At 37.0% G+C, this 22,434-nt stretch overlaps 1 protein-coding gene across 1 annotated transcript; it reads right to left on the bottom strand.

Annotated features, from left to right (window-relative positions):
- Positions 1-140: 140 nt before the first annotated feature.
- Positions 141-22,172, bottom strand: LOC136266143 (uncharacterized). The gene is made up of 10 exons (XM_066061127.1): positions 22,036-22,172; positions 18,083-18,162; positions 17,388-17,687; positions 11,068-11,349; positions 4,863-4,939; positions 4,268-4,484; positions 3,876-4,193; positions 3,662-3,781; positions 1,557-1,587; positions 141-491 (listed from the first exon to the last, which is right to left on the bottom strand). Exons 1-10 carry the CDS (start codon positions 22,047-22,049, stop codon positions 281-283), a joined length of 1,650 nt encoding a protein of 549 aa, XP_065917199.1. The 5' UTR covers positions 22,050-22,172; the 3' UTR covers positions 141-280.
- Between the last annotated feature and the right edge of the window lie 262 nt (positions 22,173-22,434).

Raw genomic sequence — 22,434 nt, 5'->3', positions numbered from 1 at the left:
CAACTTGAGTAACTCACACAGGGTAACTGTTAATTCAGTTATGCAATAACAATTAATAGTTTCCCCGACTCACTACTGCTATTGTATTTTCCGTGTACACATTACATTATAATGTTGCTTTCTGTATACAAACAAGCAAATAAGTTGTAAGAGTTTTTCAAATATCTATAGAGATACAAAAGTGAATAATAAAATTACATAAATACATTACTTCTGTGTACACACTGTATACCATGCGTATATTATACAACTTGTTCATTATAAGTCAATAAACAGTCAATTACATAGCAACAGGCTTCATGTCAACTTGGGAGTTATCTGCAATAGCAACATCCTTGATGGTATTGCCGGATTCCACTTTCACTTGTCTATCATGGATATCTTCATAAGCTGGGCAAGACTGCATCTTGATGTCACCATGTAAAGCCTCATAGGCTGGACAAGATTGCATTTTAACTTCCTCAAGCCTTGCAGGACAAATCACCCCTATTCTATAAATAAATAAATCCCAACAGCTTTATATCCAATTATAGTGATAACCAAACTCATGCAGTGGCAGATCCAAGGAGGGCACAGGGGGCATGTTCCCCACACCCCCTTCCCTCTCAAAAAATTATACAGTACTCTAATAGAGCAGTCAGTCAAATATTCTAATAGAACAGTCACCATACATTACATTATTGAGAATTCTCCATAGTTGAAAAAACTAACATCCACAGCACTATACCATGCTGCATGGGCACACTTATCCTACTAAGAATATTTTACAAATAAAATGCACATGGTCTTGTGTATGCCATGAGGCTCATTTGAACTACTCATGACTGTCACTTTTCCCTATACAACTCCTGATCAATGTAGTCCACTTAAAAAGAAAGAAGTATAATTTAGATATTTGTGCATAGAACCACTCTACATCAAAAATTTCAGTCCTGAGACATATGAAATAGCTTTAGCTTCTAGGGGTTTGTGCCCCCCAGCCCCATATACCCTACTACACTGGTGCTCCCTCCCTTGCCAAACCCTGGATCTGCCTGTGTCCTATACTTCCTGGAATTCAGAAAATTGAACATCAACAACTTCTTAATTTGCATAGTAGAAAAAGTATTGCTAAAATCATTCAATAGCAAACTATTTTGGGACCATCAATTTTGCTTTTAGTTACCTGAATTTTATATGCACTTGTAACCTGTATAAGGATAGTCATGCCACAATTGTTTACATTCTTAAAGTATATATCAGAATAGATTTAAGCATTTTCCATACAATCATGAAACCAGCACTACTTGTTAAAATGTCTATATAGCTTTGTTCAATTGCACCATGCTGAAAACTGTGGTGCTAAGAAAAATCCAGTAACTGAAGTTCTTGATTTAATAAGCTGGTTTCGCTAAGACGGATATGGACAACTATGCATGCACACATGCCTCACAAAACATATGTTTTTTCAAACTTATTTCAGGAAACTGTGCAGGAACCTGCTGCCTGCCATGGGCACACTTAGTCTAACCAACGTATGCATATTCTATTTACACTTGCACAACAAACTGACTCACTCTGTAGTTTCATTACTTGTACACATACTACCTGTAATGAGATCACACATCATTATGTATCTGTGTAGGTGTTCTATTACAATATTCTTACTAGGTGGTGGCTACCTATATTGAAGTGTCTATTTTTTTTGTTTGATTAGCTGAGCATAATTGTATATTCACACAACTATACTCAAATTGGGACATTAACACAAATATACAAGGGCGTACCGAGGGGGGTTTCCAGGGGTTTCAGGAAACTCCTTTGAATTTTACACACTACTTGAAACATTCAGAAATTGAAACTTCAGGTTTCTGAATCTGTAATCTATCATGAAACAGGACACATTTTAACTTTTATCTTAGTTAAATGATAGTTTCTAACAAGATAGCAACACTTATAGCATTATCCTGAATTATAGTTTTAGTGAAAAGATCAAGATACTTTAATAAAACAGTCACATAATATAAACTACTCTAATAGAACAGTCACTTGGCTATAGTGAAAACTACTCTTCAAAATTCCTGCATACACCCCTGCACCGAATGGTTCTTATTTTACTAGTTCAGAGTTTCTATGAAATACATAGGCCTGTGCCTTTTTTATGCTGGCATAATTTTGAGAATTATAGGTCTACAGTTTGTGACTGGCTGAGTAAAAACTGATCATTTTTGTACATTTCTCAAATTCTATAGTAACAAAGCAGTTGACAGCTATTTATGGATAGTCATGGAGTTATACATAGTGCTAAACATTTGGAACAATACGAATTTAGCTACAATATGCTTAATAAATTAAAGGACCTAGTATCTGGTGCTTAATTAATCAATCCTACTGAAAAGATGGGACTTTCCCCAATCTGTTCACCATGTACTGGCAAATCCATCAAGGTGTAGTACTTTCCCTGTATTTCTCTGTGTGAACAAAGAAGAAGGGCATTTTAACAAAAGAAAGATGGCAGCAAACTCTATTTCTACCACCTTGTAAACAAACATCTATAACTTATTGTATGAACATGAAAAAATATTTTTTTATTCTCCATGAACAGGTAAGTCCAATAATAGTGAAAAGGCTTTACTGTTTCACCATGTACCAAAGCGATTAAAATGTACATATGCAACATGTTTTTATCCAGTTTATGTTTATATATAGCAAAATTGAATTTCACAAAAACAGACAAAGAAATCACCAATAGTCATAGTAGTGTGTATACAGTATATACAGTATATTATACAGTATATATACAGTACATACCAGACATGGGTCAAGCATGCATTTAAGCACTTGTGCAGATATAAGCATTTTAAGCACTTATTTTTAAAGTACACCTGAGAGTGCTATACGCATTTTGAAGTATTCTTGTGCTGGTACTTATACCGTTTATAAAAAGTGCTTGTCAGCTTTAATTGTGCTTAATAACACAAAATGTGCTAGTAGACTAATCAAGTTCATTCCTTCTGATATTTCTAGCTTTTGCATTGTACAACTTGGAATGATTTCACCACTTAATTGTACTGAAGGCAGAGATAGTGGCAGAGAAAATGTCGCCTTCTGTAACTTTGATCATCTTGATGATGTGGATGGCATTTTTAAGGGCTTAAGGCCACATGTAAACACTGCCTAAGACAATAATAATAGTTATTCAGTATTACATCAATGGAAACAAACAATCAACAGAAACAGCTAGACATAAGTGACCATATCAAAGAGTTACAGCATTACGGAGAAGAACCAGTGGAGAAAGATGAAAATTTGTCCATTACAATATTGTAGAAAAAAATCTTAAGTGAATATCCAAATATAGTCAAAGTACATAATTAGTAAGAATTCCTACATCATCAGCTCCTGTAAAGTAATTGTTTAGTGTGGCAGGGAAAGTCTTCAGGCTCAGATGTGTAGATGAAACATTTGACAGATTAATGTTTGCAATCAATACTAGGCTCGCACTTCTGTTGATACCTAATTTCAAATAATTCAATGATTATATCTAGCACTTTTATATACGCATTTTGTCATTGAAGCATTTACTATGATATAAGCATTAATTTTGTGCTTGTGCTAGTTAAGCTCTTGTGCTAGTGCTTGACCCATGTCTGGTACATATAGGTCATTACACACTGCTTACTTCTCCTCCTCTTCAAGGCATACACAGTACATGATACAATCATCACTAAAACACCGACTATCACAATAGCAGCAACTACTACAATGATGTATATTATGGTGTTGTTGTCATTGGAGGAAGCTGTAAAGGTAAAGATGAAATATGGTAGAAAAATGTACGAATAAGACATGGTAGACTATCTACTATATTTTGTGATGACAAGAAATAGACTTACTTGAAGTTCCAGTGTTTGACTGAGGTGCTGGCTTTGGAACTGTCACAGTTTTTGCGAAGGTGTGATTCTCCAAAGTGTCAAAAACGTCTGTCCTGACTACTTGTACAGAAATGTGATAACTAGCTTCAGGTGAGACCATCAATGTAGTATGGTTAGTAAATAGCATACGAGTATTAGGGGTGAGCTTCTTGCATGTATTACAGCTTATGATGACAAGGCACATCGCAGGAGGGCTAGCCTCAGTCACACTACATGACACAGACACAGTCTTGTTGTCAGGGAGTAAGGTGATGCTTGCTGATTGTAGCCATTGGACAACTGTACAAGGAAGATTCTCCATGATAATACAACAAAGGTAGTTGCTGATCAAACACTTTTGTTACAGCCCTTACCAAAAGAGGTACTAACACCTTTACTGGCCCCCACACTGTTCTCACTATGGACAACAATAGTGTATTCCTTCCCAACAATCAGCTCAATAGAATATTCCTCATCAGTTGAACTAAGTGTAATAATATCAGTTTTATAGATAGTGGTTCTGCCATCATCACCAGTCAAGGAGACCTTGTATTCCTCTACCTCAGGCATGTCAGGAGTCAGTGTTGATTGCTACATACACAGCCAGAACAATAGGGTTCAGTATAGTAAACATTATATTGAAACATAAAACATGTAGGTCTCAACAATACAAGTAAATGGCTGTGTATAGCGCATTATGATTTTCTGTTTGGTATGGGTGGAGACTATACACAGTATAGGTTACATCTAATAATACTACACACTTTGTACTTTGGAAGAAAGCATTGCAATGGGTGATGCTTAACTTTGTAAGTCACACACATATCATCAGTAGCCACTACACTACACTACACACACACACTACACTGCACTACACACACACACACACACTACACCACACACACACACTACACCACACACACACACTACACACACACTATACTACACACAGACACAACACACACTCACATTCCAAGTTAGGGTAACAACTGGCTTGTAATCAATGAACTTTGACGTAACTACCAAGTCTCTTGGAGGAGAAGGCACTAAAAAGTCAAACAACAAAGAAGTCACACACAGTGTACATGTGTAGAACATATGTCATCATAGGTAATCATGTGTATCATGTACTTCATAGATGATTATCAGGTAATTAGAAATTAAATTAGTCACTAATAAGTACACACATATTAATACACTACTTTGCTCTATCATATATATATATAATAAATAATACACTAGTCATATTGATTAAGAAGCCTGTACCATACATACAGATACATGAATATTTATAGGTGATAAATCATGCTTCATATGTACATAAGATGCAAAGCCAGCCTACAATACCAGTATGACTGATTAATTGAGCATAGCATGTGCAACAACTTCTGCTGATGATGTTACAGAGTAGACACTTTGTTAGGTATAATGCCTAGCCCACAGGAAGGATTTGGCAATCACTAATTTACAATGTTAGCAGTTTCTGTGGCGACCAGACATATTAGCAATAGCCATAGACCCTTTCCACATATAACACATAAATTACACGAAAAAAATTAATTACAATGCTTTTATATTCTGGTAGGCAACTCCAATTTTAGACTGCAATGCCAACCACTTGTGTGGTTTATGGGTGTAATAACAGGCATTCGAAGGGTTGTGGTATTAGCTTCTATCATTTCCCACCTGACCTAAGACAATGGATAGATTTTGTGGACCGACAAAACCTAGATGGAACAATGTGGCAACCAGGGAATGATGTCTTTTGTTTGGATCACTTCATATCTAGCAAAAATCTGATACTTAGAAAAATCGTGACTTCGTATCAGCTATTAACATCAATGCAAAATGACCTTCAACTCTGTGGCACGATTAGACAGAGCTAAGTACCACAGTCAAACTATAGTGAGCAAGCCTATACTGAAGCAAGAAACAACTGTATGAAGCTTTTACACACGGCCATGGGTTATATTGCAGGAGTAAATCATCAACAACCCACCCAAGTGCAGACTAAAGTGGATGGTGAAAATGACAACCTAAAAGCAGCCACAACACTGTGTTCGCCCATAGTTCCTGCTGAAATTGGTTAGTTCAACATACAGATTCTTAAATGTACAGTATTATATTCCTTGAACTAAAACATTGGATCTGAGTATTATAAATCATCTTTTTGCAGTTTTGGTGAGGTTGCAGCTGGCACTTTCTGTCACCAATACTTCAGTACAATGTGGTGTTGCTAAATCCACATACTCTCATTTGTTTTCAACATGGATATTTTTTTTATTAAAGGAGCTAAGGTTACTATTTCCATTTCCTTTGTGTATTGGCCTCTACCAATGACTCTTTCTATGTGAATTGCAGAATAATGATGGAATAATAATGGATTGTTATGAAGTTGCAATTGAATGCCAACGTCCATCTAGTTTGCAAAATTCATCTACTACATACTCCCGGTATAAAGGTAGAAATACATGGAAATTTCTTGTGGAATGCATACCATCTAGTCTTGTTAGGTTTTTATCTGAAGCTTGGGATGGACGGATATCAGATGAAGAAATAACACAAAGGAGTGATCTCATTGACCTAAGGACACATAATAATGGTTGACCGGGAATTCAACATTCAAGAAGTGTGGCAAGTAAAAGTACATTCATTACCTTAAGGGTCTATTTTTTTACAGCATGGAATATTACAGAAGAGGGAATAAAGTGTTGAACTAGGTAAATGGATTCCAAGGTGTTAAAAAAGAGCAAGTGATGTCTCGCCTACAATTTATTGTAGGTATACATGTAAATGTCCCTTCTCGACTTGGTTATACAAAAATAGATGTCAGCTTTTTATGTTGAAAAGACAAGGAGGATTGCAGAGTACCAAATTCACACAGAAAGAGTCATTGGTAGAGGCTGGTACCTTGAAATTCTTAGCTGTAAATGTTCTAATTCTATGTACAGTATGACATTGATGGTGATATTAATTGTGTATGTATGTACCTCACTAACGTTGACAACCCTCTAGTTGTTGATTAAGGTTTGTAACAAAACACTTAATACAATAACATTTACAACATCATGTACATACAAATGATTCTATGTACATCATAAGTCATGCACAAATATGTTTTTGGATAATATTTCTGGAATGACATGACAAACATAATAATCTTCCAACAACCGTTCCAGTTCATTTCAGTAATCTAAATCTGCCAGAATGCAGTCAACTACAACAGTGTTATTGCTGTAAATGACAAAATCATACCACTCACTCCAAGGACAGCAATTTCACCCTGTGCTTGTACATGATTGTGTCATAAGTGTAGGCTACCATCAGTTCCCAGTTGCAAAAAAGAAAAAAATCTCCAAACCTGCTGGGAATTTCAGTAGGGGTCATTTCAATCATTACACATTCTCAATACTATATGGACACCTTCCACACAGCCTCGACATAAAGTATCAATGTTGGAACACAGTACTAGATTATCTGAACTAGCACCAAGGTAAGACTTGCTAGACATTAAATGCAGACCTGAAGGGGTGACTGTCATTCTTCACCAACTCTAAGGTGGTCTTCAATATAACATCTAATAGCAGTCTGTTTATTTTCTCCACCCCAACTGATTTGAGGTGGCGACACTTTTAACTGCTTGCCATATCCCATAATATCTCTGACTAATCGTTTTGTGTCTGTTGTCTGCTTTCTGTTTCTGATCTGGAACTTGTGAGTCTCCCATTCCTTAGTGCATGCTATAAATAACAATCACTTTTATCTCTAGTTGCTCCCTCTCACAATATTCAACCTTGCTTTATCCAAGTACTCATAGCACTGCTGTATTGTAGGCTGAAACAAATCATTGCAAATGACAGTAATAGCATGCTCCTGGCTGAACAACGCAGTGCTTATCTAATGCATTAGCATTGGATTTCAAAAACTGACAAAGACCTGTACTAGGAATGTACTAGGAACAGTCCTCTCTATTCAGCTTAGCAACTTCTGTGCAGCCTCTTTATCTAACTGATAATCAAAAGGACGGTGAGAATCAAAAGAGTTCCATGGGATGTACACATTCTCTCTACTCGACCATGGCTAGGCTTTACAAATACCATGTCACTGGCACAGGTAGATAAAACTGATTTCTTAGGAGGCTGATTCCATTTCATTGGCTGGGACATTTTGGATACTTCAGTTAGCAACTTGTCACTCAGTGCATGGTGCTCATGATCAACAAAAGACAGCTGAGCTACCACATGATTGCATGCTGGCCCAATCTGAGAAAATGTACAGCCAAAATTGCATTAGTGTATCAACAATGGTACTTTACAAGCACAAATTTCTGTAAAAATTACATGACATTATTTTCCATGTTCATAAATGGTGGTCTGTTTATATTACAAAGTTAGCCATCACTCACAATCTTTTTCTTAATATCTATATTATTATAAAGTGGAACCTCTATTTAATGGTGGGCTGCTGACAGGATCAGGGGGAACTGGGCCCATCTTTGTAAGTGGCCCCAACGGGGCCTCATACAGTAGTAGCTGTCCCATAGCTACATTATCCACACATAGCTACAATAAAACAAACGTACAACAGTGTAAATCTTTCCTAGACTCAAAGATACATAAGAAACTTCATTCAGTAAGAGACACCATCCAAGCCCAAGCCCCAAGCTCAATGAGATCCATAGCAATGCAGTGCAGCAAACCATTACTCATAATATATCATATAGGATGCTTGTATAGACATTGTGACTTTTACATAAGAATAAGATTGAGATACTCTAATAGAACAGTCACCCTATTACAGCAGTCAGCCAAATATTCAGTTATGGTTAATAAATCAGTTTGGCATAGGGTATAAAAATTTCCTAGGTGGTATGTATTCAGCAGAAAGCTTGCTATATAAAATTAAAGCTTGAGATACCCTAATAAGCAATCACCCTAATACAACAGTCCAAAAACATCATAATTATACTGTGATAAATTCTTAAAATCACTCTCATATTCAATCTCAGAGGGTCTAATTTTCAATGCCCCCAGACCCCCTGGCTTGGTATGCTTCACATGCTAAAACTATCAATAAGCTTATCAGTCAGTGGTTAGCAGTTTGTTTTTAGGTGTAGTCTAGTAGCTAGTTAGCTAAGCTTGTTAATCTAGTAAAATTGCTCTCATATTCAATCTCAGAGGGCCTAATTTCAAAACTTTTCTGGGAGGCATGCCCCCCCCCCAGCTTGTTTTTAGTTTTAATCTAGTAGCTAGTTTAGTTAGCTAAACTTGTTATTGTAATGCCCTTTTGTCTGTTTTTTCCTTTTTGATATACTGAGGGGCCCACACACTAACTTTGTCTGGGCCCCTAAATCTTCTCGGCAGCCCTGTTTGTTGGACACTTAATGCCAAAAAAATCAATTCCACTAAACTAAATCTGTTACTACATGAATCAAATTCATGTAGCAACTGATTTTTGTTCAACTGATTTTGTGAAATTTTACTGTTATACCTAAAGAGGTTGTCCTCTTTCAGACGTAAAATTGCTATAGAGACCTCACAAACTGTCCTTTATAAGGTAGATAAATGTACAATGTCCATTACAGAGAGGGTCCTTTGAGAGAGGTTCCACCATAGTTGTATTCCAAGTTATATTCTCACCCAGAGACAGGGACACTAGACATCATCAGTTTCACTATTCACACTGACAAACACTTCCAGTGTATCATCACAGGTACAGTAAATGAGTGATAAACAAAAGCTTGAAAATAAAATTCTTCCTCAGGCAAGCAATACAACCATGCATTCTTCATGTAGCCATCATCAAAATATTTGTAGGCTTTGAGCGACTTGAAGGCCTACAGGAATCCATACCAAATGTCTTATCATAGCCATAAACCAAGTAGACTAAAACGTCCATAAATGTGTTAAAACACCTTTCAAGGTTTTAGTCCAGCGAGTTACACTAGAGAATGGTGGCAATAAACTTTCACTTCATCTGTCAAGTATGATAGAGCAACAGGAGTAGTATTATCACTTCTGCTTTGTTTTACAGTGTATCGCTACAATACGTGCCATTCCAAACCAAACAGTCTTTCAGTTATGTCACTCTTTTGCACCATGCCAACTAGCCATACTCCCAAATGTTTTGACAGACTTCTCAAGTTTTCCACCTTCATTGAGTTCAGTGACCATTTCAATCAGTCTATTTCATAGTCTGCCAAGTGTTGACCCTGACACTGCAGAGACTCCACTTCACTTAAATCACTACCAGTGTTGGGAAAGTTACTTTGTAAAGTAACTAGTTACATATTACATATTACTTACAACTGAACTATTTAGTTTCAGTTACATATTACCCATAAAATAAAGTAACTATAATAATATTACATATTATATTACTTTGTGTCCACAGCCTTAAGCTGTCACGTGTGAAACTACCACCTTATCACGTGACATGATTTTGTTGTTGGGCAATGTGCAAATCTTGGTTATAAGCAATAAGCTGGTGAATAAGCTTCATTCAGTAGGCTCCATTACTTCATTGTGGCTAGGCATTACTCAGTGGATTACTAACGAGATTAGTAACTTCATTACTTATAGTAATAATATTATGTAATATTAGATTCGTTACAGTAACTATATTACTTAGGTAACGGGTTATATTTGTAAGTAAAGTAACATGAGTTATATTACCTGTTTTTATAGCGTATTTCGTTATATTACTTAGTTACTACAAAAGTAATAATATTATGTAACGCGTTACTCCCAACACTGATCACTACTTGCCATTACATCTCTTGAAACAGCGTTGGAAGCAGCATAGCACCACAGCGCCTGACATTTATTTGCCTACCGTGACACGAGAAATTATACGGTTTCTCAGTGGAATATAAGGAAGCGCTAAAGAATGTAAGAACATAATTTTATGCATAGCCACTTAGTAAACTATGCTGACTTTACACGATGCAATAGCCATGTACTGTAGATAGGCTGTGGCTTCTCTATTGGGAGAAATGTACAGTTTACTTATTTGATAAAAATCAAATATGAGTGGTCAAACACTGACATACTGTAATATTATGTAAGTTGGAAAAAAATTTAATGGTCAAACAGCTCAGCACAACTATATACACCACAAAATCATGCTTGATATCAATAGTATAAAGCTCAGCACATACAGTGTACACACGAACCTGAAGGAGTTAAGGTAGTTACATTAGTAGTAACAACAGTTCCTGTCCCAGCATTGTTAATAGCCAACACTGTCACTTCATATTGAGTATCACTATCAAGATCAGTGAAACTGATAGTATTACTAGTAGTGGTTCTCTCCTCCACCAGTTCTGCTGTTCCATCAGATAAGGTCACATTGTATGTCACATCACCACATGAGGTATGGCTGAATGTGTCCCATGATATTACCAGTGAGGTCAGTCTCCTTTCTAATACCTTGATAACTGGTTGGGTTGGGGGACCTGTGAGAAAATAAAATCCCGTTTACCTGTTGAAACTAATAAGTATCTAAGCTTTACTAAGTAGAACAAAAATTCTGTTTGAGTACTTAATTAACCCATTTATGGCCAAATTCTCAGGGACTACTGGCTGAATTGCCAAATTGCATTATACTAACCGTCCATTACACAGAATTACATAGTAACCATACATCTAAATTAAGGCAGAAACGAATAGTACGAATATTCGTTATTCGTTCGTTAAGAAATATTCGTATTCGTTAAGAAATATTCGTTTTTCGTTAAATATTTGTTAATCGGATAATGTACACATTTAACCTTGAAAACATTTTGACGACTGAAAACTGTCATTTTAAAATATAATTTTTCATCTTAATACATGTAAACGACTTTTCTTTTTTAACATTTAAAGTTTGAGCAGTAATCAAAGTGATTTTGTCCCTTTCAAGCACCAAATTATACAGAAAATTCTTAAAGAATAATTTGTTAATTCGTTCGTTAATTTGAAGAATATTCGAATACCTAAAATTTAATATTCGTTTCACCCCTAATCTAAATACTTGCTATAAACTATGTTGTTTTTGTTTACATAACAGTAATGTTTACATAACAGTAACCACAATGAAGTTATCAAACAACAAAGCCTAAACTTCAGTAAAAAACTATCCCGAACAAACAACAGAATTCCAACTAACTATGTATAGGTGTATTAACATTCCAAAGAATTATTCTACTGTATACAGTTTACTTACAGTGCACAGCTCATTTCGATCCATTTTTGCTGTTGCGCATGCGTATATGCACTCACCACCATGCCACATCTGGGATAAAGCAGCCGACTGTTGACTTTACCGGTCTCCATCAATGTATAATACTTTCTTTGTTATTAACTACTAGTTTTCAACTCGAAGAATGATTTAATTCTCCTATTAACACTTTACACTATTACATAACAAACGTGCACTAGTCCAGGTTATTCCAGAAATAGGACCTTTATGGGTTGTTTTCATTTCAGTACTAGCAGTGCATCTTGCTGTGAAGGACAGCTTGATGCGCTGCTAGTAGACAGCTTGACATCTTGACATTTATATCTAGTTTTGTATTCAGACGAGACCTTTTTAGTTAGCTAGTTTTGTAATCAATTTTTGACAATTAATATTTGCAGTATTTGTACAGGCATTTTAAATTGTATTAGCTAGTTACAGGTTGCTCAGGAGGTTGTTGTTGGCCTGAACACATTTATCCTTTAGTAGTGGGAGTATGGGTATTTCAGTGCCATCATTAATGTGCTACACAGATCACGTGGTCACTAGCTTTTTTTTATTGAACTTAGGTCACATGATCTCAAATAGATTATTTGCTCAGCTTTGTAAGCAGCAAAGAGATGCACACATTTGCTGTGGGAATGTTTGCGCAGTGCAGACAATATGATAGCATTACCCAAGTCACATTAGCCAATCTGTTAAAACATAGCTAATGGAGTTGTAGAAGGGAGGAGGGATGGGAAGTTCTGCTGTAGCTTGCTGCTCAGCTCAACAAAGACTGTGCTGGCTGTTTTGTTCTGTGATATTTATAGGCCTGCCCTGGAATGTGTACTAGAATGTGTTTTTGCTGACAAGCTGTCTCTTTGTTGACAGGCCCGAATGCTTAATTGACATTGCATTGTTACCTCTGCTAGGATATCCTTGGGACCAAGTATATATATCAACAATGTGCAGAGGTCAACCTGTTAGTTAACCCTAAATCTGTGTTTAAATTTGTATTAACTAGTTACAGGTTGCTCAGGAGATATAAGAAGGTCACTGTTGGCCTGAACACATTTATCCTTTAGTAGTGGGAGTATGGGTATGTCGGTGCCAAGCTTTGTAAGCAGCAAAGAGATGTACACATTTACTGTGGGAATACTTGTGCCACATAAACAACAGTAGTTAATTCCCACAGGATATGGCAGTGATCCATAATCCCACTACCCACATAAGCAAGTGCACTTGGGATGATAGATTAATGTGTATAACTCTTTGGTGATATCATTTATCAAGACACACGGTAGTGTGTTGTGCAGTCCAAGAAGCCGGCGCTCCACACCATGAGTATATTTACAGGAAGAAAGAAAACATGATTTCACACCTTTGCAGCTTATCTGATTCGAACCAGTTTCACTACAGAGGTGCCTGCCAGGTAGGCCACGCCACATACCAAATTAGAAGGAAATCACCCCAGCTGTTTCTGAGATAAGAGTGACCAAAGTTTCATTTTAATTTCTTAATTTTTTTTTCGTCGTAGGGGGGCTACAGGGGCTTCAATTTCTTTTTGCACACTTTGCAAATATTGCTATAAAACACAACCTTGTAACTCCATTGTGTCGATATTTAGCACAAGTAAAGAGCATATAAAGTACATTCGTGTACCAAGTTTGCTATGAATCCGATAAATATCCAAGGAGCTATGAGCATTTATTCACGTAAAAAAAGATGAACTTTTGTTACGGCTACAGGGTAAACCGAGTAGAGGAATAACTTGAAAAGTTGTGTGTACATAGGCTGATCATCATAGGAGTGCCTTTTGGTGGTTAGAACAGCAACAGACTTACAGCTACAAAGTTATAAAGCAAATAAACAAGCAAGTGTAAAATCGCGAGATCAAGATACTCTAATAGAGCAGTCACTAAGGAAAAAAGGTGCATAAAAAAAGTTGAAAAAATCAACTCAGAGTTTGAACCAAGGACCTTCATACCTAACACCTACATCCTCCACCACTGAACCATTGCTATCTCGGCTGATCACTTCACTTTTCTACCTTGTAAATGAAAATTCCAGCTTATTAAGTAAAACTGATCTACCAATAGAAAATCTAGATTGTTCTAGAACATTCTATGCGTGTTCTATTAGATGATTTCAGTGAAAGCAAGAACATGTGCTATATTAGAGCATTAGCACCATACAATTGTTGCAACACTTTGAGGCTCAGTCTAGTAGCTATTTCATCAAATCAGAGCCATTTTCGTATCGATCAGTGGTAAATTTCTAGTATTAACTTAGTTTGGCCTCCAGGCAGTCTGCGAGCAGACTATATGACCGACTCGCACCAATCATCATCATTATAATCATCATAATAAGTTCTATGCTAGCAAAACTTGTGATACAACAGCCTGGAAATCACATCCCAGTAAAAAGGTACAGAATTTGCTTTGTTTAAAGTTGAGCAACTGCATCTTTTCGTGTTTGCATGAAAAATCGAGATACTCTAATAGAACAGTCACTGCAAAAACTATGATAGAATACTCTGATTGATTTATTTGTGACTGGGATAGGCAGCTTGTTGTTGATAGTATCCCAGGGAGCTGAAGATTACAGCTCCAGTACAACAATGTACAATAACTAAATAGGTAGCTACACAAATAAGACATAATTATAATTAATATACATAAAATAATAAGTAGCTAGGTCCAACCGCAGTACGTACACTGCTTTCTTCATGCACTTACCAGTGTCCTCCTTTGTGTCCCATTCCAGCGAAGTGTTGATTTGGCGATAGCACATGATGGCTTCCCTTCGTAACGGAAATCGTCTGTATTTGTCAGAGTGGCTATTTTGATATAAGAGGTGCTTTTCAAACAGTTCTTGATTCATACTGCTGTCTAACGGGTTGAACATAGCTGACAACGAAGCGTAATGGATACTTCACTTTTCAGACGATAATTGATATAACTGGGGCATGGCACCATTTCTTTCTTTCGGTATGCGTGGATTGCAGAGGTGCTTTTCGAACACTTCTTGATTCAAAATGCTGCGTAACGGGTTGAACATAGCTGAAAATGAAGTGTAATGGATACTTCACTTTTCAGACGATAATTGGGGCGTGCGGTGCCATTTCAGATGTGGTATGCGTGGTTTCACCAGTCATAATTATTATTTACAATTAATCCACAGTAAAACAATAAGAAGTGTTATATCCCTACCATGCATTTCCATTATAGTATCTTGAACACAGTAGGGATATAACACTTCTTATTATTTTACTGTGATTTAATATCGTGCACTACTCCAGCTTGTTTCAGTATTTCTTATTGATGTGTTATGGTCCCTACTCCAGTTGAAAATTCCAGTTGACAATAAGATCAGATCATATATCGTGATTAAGATGAGGCTACTGATGCTAGTTGCTGAGGTTCCATCCTTATGTAGAGTAAGTAAGATGCACTATTCCATCTTCCTAGAGTTTGGATTGTAGAATCATCCAAGTCTGCTGTAGTTGCTGCACCAATTCTAAAACTGTGGCCAGCAAAGTCCTTAGCAGGCAAATTGGCTGCTGTGAGAGCTGATCTTACTTCACCCACAAGTCTTGGTTTATTCAGTGCAGTTCCATTCTACCATCAGAAAAGTGGGTCTGGATTATTTCCCCTCTGGCAGGAGAGCAGATACTGGGCACAGGACATTCCTGTCTTTCCTGTGACAACCCTTGTACCTTCTCTACCTTGGTCGGTCTTACTCTGTTTTTAGGGAGATTACCAATGGTGTCTTGGCATTATTTACAGCGACATCGCTAAATGATAAGTGAGTATTTGGATCATATGCCCCTTCGTGTGGAATGGTAATCTCTCTTGAGCAACAGAAGGAGAAGAATGTTGTCACTGCTGCTGCCTACAGCATTGATTGGTTGTAAGAGCTGTGATCCTTGCAAGCCATGCTCTTTTCATTATTCTAAGAATGGAGGGCGTGATGAGTAGACGAGAGCGTGTAGGCTTTCCTGATTTTCCCATTTCAACCTTCACATCTTTTAAGATTTGCCTTAGTCTTGTCAATTGTGGGGTCAGGGAAGCCATATGCAATTTGTAGCTGCCTCACTCCAGAAAAGTATGTTTTGATTGCATTATGAGAGAGACCTTGTTGACCTAGACATGCTGTACGGTAGTGGGGTGGTAGAGAAGCTCTTGCAAAAATCTAAATACCTATTTCTGTAGCCTTGTAAGTTTTATTTGTAGATGGAGTTAGGGCTGCTGAATAATAGCGTTGAACTGCTCTGTACAATTAAAGCTGGTGGTATTCTGGGATGGTTTAGTGATGCCTTGGGGACCTGTGAGTGGAAGAAATGTAGTGGTATAGCATCTGCTAATAAAGTATTCTTTCCTGCAATGTGTATGGAAGAGAACCAGAAGTTGTGATATGATGCCAGGAATACTAGTAAGCGTATCAGATGTATTAGGTGGTTATTGCTACTGTAAGTGCTGTTGAGTAATTGAACTACAGCTGAGATATCCACTACAAACTACACAATCTTTCCTCTCCACTGTGGCCCATACAATGCTGCTGTGACCATTACTGGGAAAAGCTCCTTTACTGCGATTGACCACTCTTTGAGGCGGTCTGGCTACTGGATGTTAAACCAGTGGAGGTTCCACAAGGCACCACAACCCCAGGAGCCTGAAGCATTGCAGTACACTGTTATATCCACTGAGTATTTCTTCAGATCCCACAACATGGAGATAACATTCCATTCATCAGCAAACAGATGTCACCACAAAAGATCTGCCCGTGTTTGTGCATTCAGCCTTATGTTATGAAAAAGAAGAGATCCCACATCCTTTAAGGCATATAATTTTCTCAAAAGGGTCTTCCTGGCCGGACAACTTTTGTGGCAAATTGTAGCAAGCCTATGAGGGACTCAAGTGCCTTCTTTGTTATTGCCCCACATTTAGACACTACCTGTAAGGCCTTTGATAGTTCCCAAACAATTATTTTACTCATCACTGATTCATCATTTGGTAACTGCCAACTATCAAGATTTAGTGACTACACTTTGGGCATCAAAGCCATGAGCAAACTGCATTCCCATTGCTGGGCAATATGCGAGTTAAACCAAAGTGGCACTTTTGAATGCCCACACTAAAGTGGTATATATATATGCTAACAATGTGGATACAGACAGACATACGATGAACCTACAGATATATTTAAAATGATTTTGGGGTACTTCCAGCACGGTAGGCCTTGTTCAAAACACTTACAGAAGTATATGCCTATATACATACATTGCTATCTTACCCATTACTGTAAGTGTGCCATTTGAGCTATACACTGGTGGTGATATGGGTATTTCACACTGTATAGTTGTTCCATTCATTTGTTCACTAACAGAATAAATAGTTAACATGGTATCTTCACTATTGGAGACCACTGGTGAGTGATATATACTACTATTCATTATTTCACTAGGGGAATATGATACTCCACCAATTATCCAGGTTGGAGATAGTGGAATACTGAGGGTATATCCACAAGTGATGTTAACTTCATCTCTAACACACACTATGTTATCTTCTGGTGGATTGGTAATATTAAGACCTGTGAATAAACATGCGAATACTTTAAAATTAAAGAAATAATCCCACCAAACTAGCTCATTACAACAAGCTACATCAATAACATGCTTGGGTTAGCAGGTAAACAAGGGTGGCTCTCATGTAAGACTATAGCAACAAATTAGAAATGTTTACATATAATTCACAAACACATGTGCATTTCACTGTATTGGCTCCAACAATTATACTCTTACAAGACACACAAGTATAATTGAATTAAAATAAATATATAGTGCAGCATATAGCCTTCCTAAGGTACAATATACAAATCCAAGTGTGCATAACAACACGCCTAAGCCTTTCAATTTTGAAAAAAAAAATGAATTGCATTTTTAGCATACTGTCAGCAATATAGAGTTACAAACAGGCAAATAATACCTTGTTGTTCAGAGTCTGAGATCAGCAGTAACATCAAAACAAGAACTAGTTGACAATTATTTTCCTTCAACATGGTGATGCTGTATAGATAGATGACACACCATATTAGAACTTACTGTATATAGATAATTTTACACTTAATTGTTTGTTGTAAAAGCAGTGTCAGACATAAAAGGCTATAATTACAAAACATGTACTGTTATGTTAATTTACTGGCAAGCAAAACAGCTTAGTTTTTGGCTATGTTCTCCCCATTACACAGCCCTATACATAGAGAGCAACAAACCTGCTTACTTTAGATAAATGGGACACACAGGAGAACAAAGGCAAGTGTGAAATGATGCATGCATTTTATCAACTGCATACAGCATGTAATTGTGTGGAACCAAAACGATGTCTAACTGATAAAAGCTTGCAAAAGCTGGTATCAGTTACATACTCATCCAGTGCTAAAATGACAATCTTTATGATTCCTGATATACAGTGTTACATATTGTGCATGCATATTTTGTGATAATTACGAGTCTAACTAACAATTAGTGGTTAATACATTACCATTTTGCTTCTCTCGCCATCATTGTCACCTAGCAATAATACTGCTGTTGTGTATTTTATTAAGGATGCTCAAGAGTGACCAAAGCCTTACTGCATCATTATAGATAAATTGTTAGATATGAATTAAAACTACATAATTAGGCAGTTTCGTTGTTTTCAAAAGATAAAAACTACCATAAGAAACACACTGAAAGCATTTCAGATGAAGGCATGTTTGGGTTTGATTATGGGTCTCATGAATGTAAGTGAGACTAGTTTTTGGCTGACAACTTTTGGCAGAAAGCTTTTATAGTATCACTTGTTCTAAAGGTATTTTGCAAACATAGCATTGCCAGGTAATAAGATTAATCCTTTGGGCATGTGCATGAGCAATTAAAACCCACAGAAAACACCACCTAATAATGTTTTGTAAACAAGAAAAATCAGTCATAAACAGGATAAAGAGATTATTCAGTGTATAGTTCTGTGAATATCAACAATGTGGCAACGTTGATTGCTTTAAACTTAAATGATTTAATATACATCATGAATAAAATAATCACTAATGCTACTTCCTTTCTCTGTATAGGGAGACTGTGAATAATATCACTGTAGAGTCATTCATCTAAAACATCCCACCACAACAAATCGTTTGGTATGAGTATATGTATCATGGACATCTTCTCTTGCACCTATTCTACTGTACGTAGCCAGTTTCTAACATGACAATGCAGATTACGGTCTATAGCTTTGCACTAGGGCTATGCAATAATTCTAAAACCTATATCTTGATAAGTGACAACCATCCTAATTCACGCTTACAAATGCACTCAGGAACACAAAGCAAAAGCCTTCAGCTACGTATACATGATCACATTCATTCACGAAACACTTATACAGTAGTATGCAGGAAAGTTCAAACTGGCATGAAGACCATACTGAGTTATGATATGGCAGGATACCCAAAGTTCTACCTGTTGGACTGTTACATATATGTAAAACTTGGACAGTACATATGGTTTTACCCCATGTTATATCATCTAATGTGAAGTTACCAGTTTTCTTTTGCTTCTCCCATGATGATACTTAGAACAGTATAAGTGCATGTGTATCCAAAGTTAAAAGGTTTTCCCTTGCAGTGACCAACTTTTGGGATCAAAGCAATTGACCTCAATAATGTGGTCTTATTAATGAAATCATGAATTGATTATAACAGAACTCTGTACAGTACAAGCAAATGCCTTGTCAGTGTCACACACAGAATATCTGCCTTTGTTGAATCAATACTAAAATACTGTAGCTAAGCATAGCTATACTTACCACTGAGCTAATCAAATTGTGGTGAAGTGACTAGTTCCTGTTTGTTAGGTTATTAGCTATTATCATTATTTTCCAACTTCAAAAATAGACAAAACATTAAAGTTAGGTAGCTAATTCAAATGCTGCATGCAGCACATGCTAGCCACTAGTAAAACTCTATCCGACCTGCATGGCGACATTGTTGAGGCACCACTGAGTCTGAAAGTTACACCATAGATAATATCTATATGGTTACACACTGGATACGATCAGTACAGGATCTATGGTACAGTAAACACAACTGAACACAAATTGAACTTTATATCGCCAGTGGATGTGTCAAGCTCGGCTAACCGAAGGAATATAGCTAACTGTCCATACAATTCAATGTTCAGCGTGATAGCTATTACCCCCTAAACTCAATCCGCTCTATACAAGAGTCCGACACCATGTCAGCGGTGTTTGCCCTCCATGCAGTGCCTATAGCTAACTGATAAAGCAGATATCAAAAACAACGTTAATCGGGAAACACTTGTAACCTTAAGTCCTTAACGATCAACGATCACATCTGTCAGTGGGTCAATACTTGGCTGACCAGAAGGTCACAGCAAGTAGCTTTGGACGGTACTTTTTCTGACTCGATAGCTGTTCACTCAGGAGTCCCTCAAGGGACGGTTCTCGGCCCTTTGATGTTTCTTCTATACATTAATGATATAACAGAACATGTAAATTCGCCACTACGGTTATTTGCTGATGACTGTTTACTTTACAGAATTATCACCACCAAGGAGGATGCCATTCAACTTCAGCATGATCTTGATCAACTACACGAATGGGCAACTAAGTGGCAATTAAGATTCAATGTAACCAAATGTACTATTATGCGGTTTACCAGATCATTATCACCAATCATTTTCAACTACAAGCTAAACAATCACAACTTGGGTACATCAAACCAACACTCCTACCTTGGTGTTATATTGGATAACAAACTATCATGGTCTCCACATATTAGTAATATAGCTGCTAAGGCCAATAGAACATTAAACTTCTTGAAACGCAATCTGAGTTGCTGCTCGTCTAACATCAAAGCAACAGCCTACCTTACGATAGTACGACCGTCAATGGAATACGCTGCAGTCATCTGGGACCCATACCACCATAACAATATTCAACAGCTAGAGAAAGTACAGCGTAGGGCAGCTAGAGAAAGTACAGCGTAGGGCAGCTAGATGGGTCCTAAATGATTTCAATCGATTCAGTTCAGTCACAGCTATGTTACAGCATCTTTCTTGGCCAAGCCTTCAGCTGAGACGTAAAATATCCAGATTACAAGCACTTTTTAAAATTATACATCAAGATTATTCACTGTCAATTCCTCCTCATTTTATTTCAATGACAAGATCCACCAGACTATATCACCCACATCGTTTTATTCTACCAAATTCATCTACCTATTCATACCAACAGAGCTTTTTCTCCAGATCAATTAAGGATTGGAACAACTTACCATCTTCCATCATTGAGCAGTGGCGGATTTAGGGGGGTTTCAAAGGTTTCCACGGAAACCCCCTTTGAAAAATGATTGTGTAACAATTAAATGTTTTAATTATCGCGGCGTGCGTCTCGATCGAGATACTCTAATAGAGCAGTCACAATAGCTACTAAAGTAGTGTGTAGGAAGTTATTTAATATATTTTATGTACTATTACTAGGCTGTGACTTTTTTTTTTTTTTTTTTTGGTCTCACCTTACCAAACCAGACGATGTAGTGCAAACTTTTGCGTATCTCATGTCAATATATATTTCCACCTTCTAAACTGGAAACCCCCTTTATAAATTCCTAGATCCGCCACTGTTGAGAGCAACAATATTGACTCTTTTTCAGCGGAACTGCAAACATTGTATGGAACCCAATAACTGTAATCTTTGTAACTACGTAGCTAAATTCATTTTATGATTGCTTTTTTTTTCCTGAGCATATCAGCTGTGCTGTCTGCTCAGTAACAATAATAATAATAATAATGGCTCATTCAATCGGTGCCACTGAGTTGATAAACAGAAATGTGTGAATAGCGGCGGCTCTAGTGTATTTCAACCTTTTGAATGATTACTCATACCTTTGTGCAAGCATCTTCAGTTGATCTGGTTGCTTTTCGTGTAGTAGCTAGCTAGTCTGTGTACAAGGGGTAGTCACTTCAATACTGTCTGTTGAAACACTTACGACCGGGATCAAGATTCAATAAAGCGATCAAGGGTCTTTTGCACAGTGAATCAAGCGATCAAGACGTCCGCGATCAAGCACCTTCGAACGCTAACCTTTACTTTTTTTTTTTTTTTTTTTTTTACAAATTAATGACATAAGATAAAACAGTACATAATAAACAAAACAAATTATCTTACATATGGGCCTCAGCAACCTGCACAGCAATCGGTGCCTCAGCAATGGGACAGCGCAAACTGGACCTGGCACCGCGAATGCACATAATTGCAGACCTCAACAAAGAGAAGCTCAATTT

This window comes from Dysidea avara, chromosome 1, assembly GCF_963678975.1.
Source record: "Dysidea avara chromosome 1, odDysAvar1.4, whole genome shotgun sequence".
NCBI lineage: Eukaryota > Metazoa > Porifera > Demospongiae > Dictyoceratida > Dysideidae > Dysidea > Dysidea avara.
The sequence above is the reverse complement of the archived record's forward strand: the minus strand, read 5'-3'. Positions and strand labels throughout refer to the sequence as shown.